The 7,095-nt window shown below is 40.5% G+C and overlaps 1 protein-coding gene across 1 annotated transcript in view; it reads left to right on the plus strand.

Moving 5' to 3' along the window:
- The window catches only part of LOC142295232 (amine sulfotransferase-like), an 84,544-nt gene extending 77,700 nt beyond the window's left edge, over positions 1-6,844 (plus strand). Inside the window, exon 6 of the mRNA XM_075338325.1 lies at positions 6,714-6,844. Within this exon, the coding sequence (XP_075194440.1) occupies positions 6,714-6,844 (131 nt within the window). The remainder of the gene's footprint in view (positions 1-6,713) is intronic.
- The last annotated feature ends 251 nt before the right edge of the window (positions 6,845-7,095 follow it).

Raw genomic sequence — 7,095 nt, forward strand, 5'->3', positions numbered from 1 at the left:
GTGGTGCAAAAAAAATACTAGTGATGTATTGGAGTGTTCTTTTGTTTGTTTTGCATGATTCCATAATTTTTTCCTAATAATTGAGTAATTCCATAATTTCCCCCCGTTTGGTCATGAAAAGTAACAGATACTGGCTAGCACATTATGTTTTCATGATTTTTAAAAGTGTTTCTTAAAGCCAGAAAGTTGACATTTGAAATGACTTTAGTTTTGTGCCATGTCTGTGATCTGTTTTTTTTTTTTTAAATAAAAGTAAACAACTGAATGAACATCCTCAGTGCCAGGTGATTCCATAATTTTTTGGGGTTGTATAATTACACTAACATTACTACATGGAGTTGTGTGGACACAACTTTTTCTAAGGAGACTTTCATAGAGCAATATTTTAATCAGTATTTTACATCAACTTCTGTAAGCCAAGACCAGGAGTGGAATCTACATAGAGAAAATAAAATGTCCAAAATTTATAGATCTTGCATGTTTTGGTCTTTAGGTGATTTTCTCAAGTTCCTTGCTCAGGAGCAGTGATGGGTGGACCCAGACTGTAAGTGTCTCGATTTGCACAGATTACCAAGTAACCGTGCACCAATCCCAGACCCGGAGTTCTTAGGGAGCTCTGGGTAAATATCTGGATCCAGCCACCTGGGTAATTAAAAAAAAAAGAAAGAAAGAAAATAAGAATAAACCAGGCACGTTATTCTTGCCAGTCGTTGTGCAGCTGTAATACTACTTCCAGGGCCACTGATTAACCTAATGCATATGCACTGCTTCCACCGCACACTGGCAGTTCTTAGTGTGTGATTGGTTGCAGTCTGACCACAGATGGTGTGTGTGTCTCTATCATGGTGTAGAAAAAAAAAATAAATGGCGTCCTATCCCTACATATGACATACGCAGCACAGATAAAGCATATGGCTACAGGCTGCAGCCCTCAGCCGTGTGCTTATCTTGTCGGTGTATCAAAATTAAAAGGGACCCCATGTGGCTCTTTAAAAAATTATTTAAAGAAATAATTTTACAAATAGGCGTGCAGTCCCCACATATTTGATACCCAGCCATGATAAAGCCAACAGCTGTCATGGTAATTGGGCCTCTCTAGCCAAAAAATAGCAGTCTGCAGCCACCCAGAATGATCACATCCATTAAATACAACAATCCCAGTACTTTACCAGGCTCATCCCGATTGCCCTGGTGCAGTGGCAATTGGGGTAAAAAGGGGTTAACAACAGCTCACAGCTGCCACTATGCCATTGATTAGTAATGGGGAGGGTCTACTATGAGATCCTATTTTTTTAAATTATTGAATTACAGTTAGGTCCAGAAATATTTGGACAGTGACACAAGTTTTGTTATTTTAGCTGTTTACAAAAACAAGTTCAGAAATACAATTATATATATATATAATATGGGCTGAAAGTGCACACTCCCAGCTGCAATATGAGAGTTTTCACATCCAAATCGGAGAAAGGGTTTAGGAATCATAGCTCTGTAATGCATAGCCTCCTCTTTTTCAAGGGACCAAAAGTAATTGGACAAGGGACTCTAAGGGCTGCAATTAACTCTGAAGGCGTCTCCCTCGTTAACCTGTAATCAATGAAGTAGTTAAAAGGTCTGGGGTTGATTACAGGTGTGTGGTTTTGCATTTGGAAGCTGTTGCTGTGACAAGACAACATGCGGTCTAAGGAACTCTCAATTGAGGTGAAGGAGAACATCCTGAGGCTGAAAAAATAGAAAAAATCCATCAGAGAGATAGCAGACATGCTTGGAGTAGCAAAATCAACAGTCGGGTACATTCTGAGAAAAAAGGAATTGACTGGTGAGCTTGGGAACTCAAAAAGGCCTGGGCGTCCACAGATGACAACAGTGGTGGATGATCGCCGCATACTTTCTTTGGTGAAGAAGAAGCCATTCACAACATCAACTGAAGTCCAGAACACTCTCAGTGAAGTAGGTGTATCTGTCTCTAAGTCAACAGTAAAGAGAAGACTCCATGAAAGTAAAGACAAAGGGTTCACATCTAGATGCAAACCATTCATCAATTCCAAAAATAGACAGGCCAGAGTTAAATTTGCTGAAAAACACCTCATGAAGCCAGCTCAGTTCTGGAAAAGTATTCTATGGACAGATGAGACAAAGATCAACCTGTACCAGAATGATGGGAAGATAAAAGTTTGGAGAAGAAGGGAAACGGCACATGATCCAAGGCACACCACATCCTCTGTAAAACATGGTGGAGGCAACGTGATGGCATGGGCATGCATGGCTTTCAATGGCACTGGGTCACTTGTGTTTATTGATGACATAACAGCAGAGAAGAGTAGCCGGATGAATTCTGAAGTGTACCGGGATATACTTTCAGCCCAGATTCAGCCAAATGCCGCAAAGTTGATCGGACGGCGCTTCATAGTACAGATGGACAATGACCCCAAGCATACAGCCAAAGCTACCTAGGAGTTCATGAGTGCAAAAAAGTGGAACATTATGCAATGGCCAAGTCAATCACCAGATCTTAACCCAATTGAGCATGCATTTCACTTGCTCTAATCCAGACTTAAGACGGAAAGACCCACAAACAAGCAAGACCTGAAGGCTGCGGCTGTAAAGGCCTGGAAAAGCATTAAGAAGGAGGAAACCCAGCGTTTGGTGATGTCCATGGGTTCCAGACTTAAGGCAGTGATTGCCTCCAAAGGATTCGCAACAAAATATTGAAAATAAAAATATTTTGTTTGGGTTTGGTTTATTTGTCCAATTACTTTTGACCTCCTAAAATGTGGAGTGTTTGTAAAGAAATGTGTACAATTCCTACAATTTCTATCAGATATTTTTGTTCAAACCTTCAAATTAAACGTTACAATCTGCACTTGAATTCTGTTGTAGAGATTTCATTTCAAATCCAATGTGGTGGCATGCAGAGCCCAACTCGCGAAAATTGTGTCACTGTCCAAATATTTCTGGACCTAACTGTAAATCATTTAAAAAAATCCACATGGAGTCCTTTTATTTTGATGCACAGTCAAGATAAGCACACAGCTGTGGGCTGCAGTCTATAGCTGTATGCTTTATCTCTGCTGGGTATCATAATATGGGGGGACCCTGCACCAATTTTTCTCTTTATTTTGTACACCATACATCATGAGAGGGACACACACAGTGTTTGTGATTGCAATCAGTCAGACACGCAGTCACACAGGGTTTGGGTGTGGTCTGACTACAACCAATCACAGACGCCGGGAATGCTGGTGGATGGTGCAAGCAGTGCATTTTCATGAGGTTAATAAGCAGCCCTGGAAATAGTGTTACAGCCATGACTAAAAAGTATAACTCACATGCTCTAAGCCCCTTAGACCTTTCTACCACCAATTTAAAGTGCATGATTTGGTCCCCATAGACTTTCATCGGGACCAACATCCAGCCAGATATCAGGGATTAATTTCGGACCTGAACCAAGGTTTGTTTTTTTTTAAATCCTGTTGGGCCCACCAATCCCAGGTATCTGAGTTCGCCCATGACTACTCTGCCCCTGATTGCTGAGAAATGGTGCTCCTCTGTTGCTTGGCCATTCAGGTAGATGCATGACTGCACTGCTGGCACAAATTATTTTCTCTTCTATAGGATGACAAGTGCAGAGGACTGAAGCTGACAAGATCCTTCAATATTGTATGTATCTGAGCAGTACTTGCAAGCTCTAAGTGCTTGCTCACATGGGCATACATTATCTCATGAATGACCTGTATGATACCTGTCACTCTAAATATGGGTAATTATCAAGCGAACAGTGAAAGGGAGGGGTAACTCTGTGTCTAGGGAAGGGGGAGATGGTGACCCCTGACTAAACCCACCGCTGTCTTCACTCACCACCCTGATAGGTTCCACACCTATGCACCGCGCCTTTTAGTAGGCCTTAGGTAGGGAAAAGATGGGATGAGAGCTTAGTCAATCCCACTAAGCTCTAAAGAGCACACAGGGATAACAGGGGATAAGTGAACAAATAACTTATCTCCAGATGACATGGGGAAAGGAATTGCAACAACAACAAAGTTTTCCAGATGAATACTAGCCGACTGCTAGCACTGAAGACTGGATAAGGATATTAGACCTATTACCAGCACAGAGTAAGGGGGAATGAAGGTATTTAAAGACACAAAAAGGAAGTGCTGAAGATTGACACCTGAAAACGTGAGGAAATGTGCAAGGTCCTAGTGAGAAAAGGATAAACTCCATGCAGGGAAAACTGGAAATTCAGAGAGCAACTTGTGTAGCCAAACGCTGCGACCTTCTACAGCGGGAAACTACAGGATTGTCTGTCATGCGTAACACACCTGTGACAGGAGTGTGTCATTCAATTATTGGATGGACTCGTAGCATGCTATGATTTTATTTCTCATGCAGATTCAGCATGAAAAAAAAAAAAATTGCTGGCTAGCATTGCCCCATAGTATAACATGGGGCCAAGTGTTATCCGGCAAAAGATCAAATATTGAACATGCTATATGCTTATGTGTGAGCGAGACTTTAAGCAAAGACCTACCAAACACGCAATCCTTACCTAGAAAAATTACACAATTTATATGCTCGTGTGAAAGAACCTTAAAAATAAAGATATTAATGATTATTTACATATGTGGTATTGCTGCATCCATAAAAGTTAGTAACCCGGTCAGTAAATGCAGTAAGGTGTAAAAATTAACTGAAAAACTGCACTAGTGCTTCTATTATCACAACTGCGCAAAAATAAAATGCAAAAAGTAATCAAAACACTTGTATCTACCCCAAAATTGTACCAGTAAAAACTTCAGCTCAGGGTACAAAAAGAATAAAGTCCTTTTACATCTTTCTCATCGGAAAAAAAATGAAATATTACAGGTCTCTGAAAATGGTGATACAAATGGAAAAAAAAAAAACAAACAAAAAAAAAAAAAAACAAACACTTTAATTTTCCAATTTTATTTCAACACTAATATAATAAGGAAACTGAACAAGTTGGGTATGGCGGCAATCATCCAGACTCATTTTAACATACAAAAAATGCCAGAAGTACAAAAGCCAGAGAGCAGTATCACAATTGCGTTTTTTGTCAATTGTACCTCAGTTGGATCCTTTTCTTGATTTCCAATATATTGTACGGTAAAATAAAGGGAGTAATTCAAAACTTCATCTTGTCTTTCAGGAAACAAGCTCTGTCTGGCAATGTTGGCTTTTGGAAGAAAGGGAGAAAAAAAAAAATAAAAAAAAAAAAAAACCAAAACAACAATAAATGTTGGCAGCGCCACAAGAGAGTTATAAATAAAAATGAGAAATTTAGCAATTCTTAAGCGGGCTTTACACACAGCGACATCGCTAGCGATGTCGCTGGTGAAAGCACCCGGCCCCCGTCGGTTATGCGTCACTGGCAAATCGCTGCCCATGGCGCACAACATCACTTACACCCATCACACATACTTACCTGACTAGTGACATCGCTGTGGCCGGCAAACCGCCTCCTTTCTAAGGGGGCGGTTCGTGCGGCGTCACAGCTGCGTCACTAAGCGGCCGCCCAATAGAAGCGGAGAGGCGGAGATGAGCGGGCTGAACATCCCACCCACCTCCTTGCTTCCTCATTGCGGGCGGCCGAAGGTAAGGTGTTGTTCCTCGTTCCTGCGGTGTCACATGTAAAGATGTGTGTTGCCGCAGGAATGACGAACAACCTGAGTCCTGCAACAGCAACGATAAATCGGGAAAGGAACGACCTGTCAATGATCAGGTAAGTAATTTTGATAGTTAATGGTCGTTCCTGCGTTTCACACGCAAAGACGGCGCTAACGAGGCCGGATGTGCGTCATGAATTCCGTGACCCCAACGACATCTCGTTAGCGATGTCGTTGCGTGTAAAGCCCGCTTTACAGTGGCCACTGAACTTATTTTAGACTGTAAATTCCTGATTCAAGAAATCCACAGGTACATTAGTAGCAATAGACTGACTCAGACAATATTTTTGTTTTGAGGCTCCTAATAGGTGTTTGCAAAAGTCATTATTAGAATTGAGCGAGTATCTAACTATTTGTACTCGCTATACTCATAATGAACACAATCTAATACTCGCGTATTTATTCCGAATAGTGTGTGCAATGCAAGTCAATAGAGAAAACTTGCAATGTAATGAGTAACCTGAATGCCGTACTATTCATGCGAGTAGCTAATAGTACGGCATTTGGGTTTCTCGTTACATTTCGAGAATTCCCCATTGACTTGCATTGCATCTGCTATTTGGAATGAATACGCAAGTATTAGATAGCACTCGTTATGAGTATAGTGATACGAATAGTTTGATACTCGCTCAAATCTACCAGGTGTGAATGGTGGGCTGAGTTATAAAATGTATATAGGTGCTATATATCTTTGTATTCCTGCCTTTGATAATCAGCCTGCTGAAAACTCTTCTTGAAAAGATAGGAAATGAGTTTAAAATGGCGCCAGAGGCCAGTGTGTAAAGTGCAAGATTACTCAGTTTGTTTTATTGCAGATTATAGTGTTAAAAAAAATGCCAAAATTTAAATATATACACAAAAACCTGATTTAACTACTTTTATTAGGTATTTATCTCATTACACATTTCCTTTTAAATTGAGAATATATATAGCACAAAAAAGTGTATATCATTGTATTTGTAACAGAAGCAGTTAGATATGACATTTAAGAGCAAAATTCGTTTATCTTTTCTCTATACTCTTTCCCAGGGGTTGTTGGTGACTGGAAAACGATCATGACCATGGCACAGAGTGGGATGTTTGATAAAGTGTACAAAGAGAAAATTGGAGATCTGCCAATCAAGGTTTCTTGGGACCTTGAAGAAGAATCTACATCCTAGAATTCTGATTTCTTCCTAATAACCATAAACTGTATCTCGTTGTGGGGATTCACATGTAACAGATTGAAATGAGTACATTTCTGTGACTATCTTACTTAAAGGGAACGTGTCACCAGTTTTTTCCACTAAAAAAATCTTTTCACCAAAAGTGTCACCTTCTGCAGGGGCTTCTGTGGGGCTCAAATGGGTGTGCTCATTTTTGTCTCCTGCCCCTCCTTGTGGCCTTCTTCGCCATCCTCCTTTCATGATTG

Source organism: Anomaloglossus baeobatrachus, chromosome 3 (genome assembly GCF_048569485.1).
Source record: "Anomaloglossus baeobatrachus isolate aAnoBae1 chromosome 3, aAnoBae1.hap1, whole genome shotgun sequence".
In the NCBI taxonomy this organism is placed as follows: Eukaryota; Metazoa; Chordata; class Amphibia; order Anura; family Aromobatidae; genus Anomaloglossus; species Anomaloglossus baeobatrachus.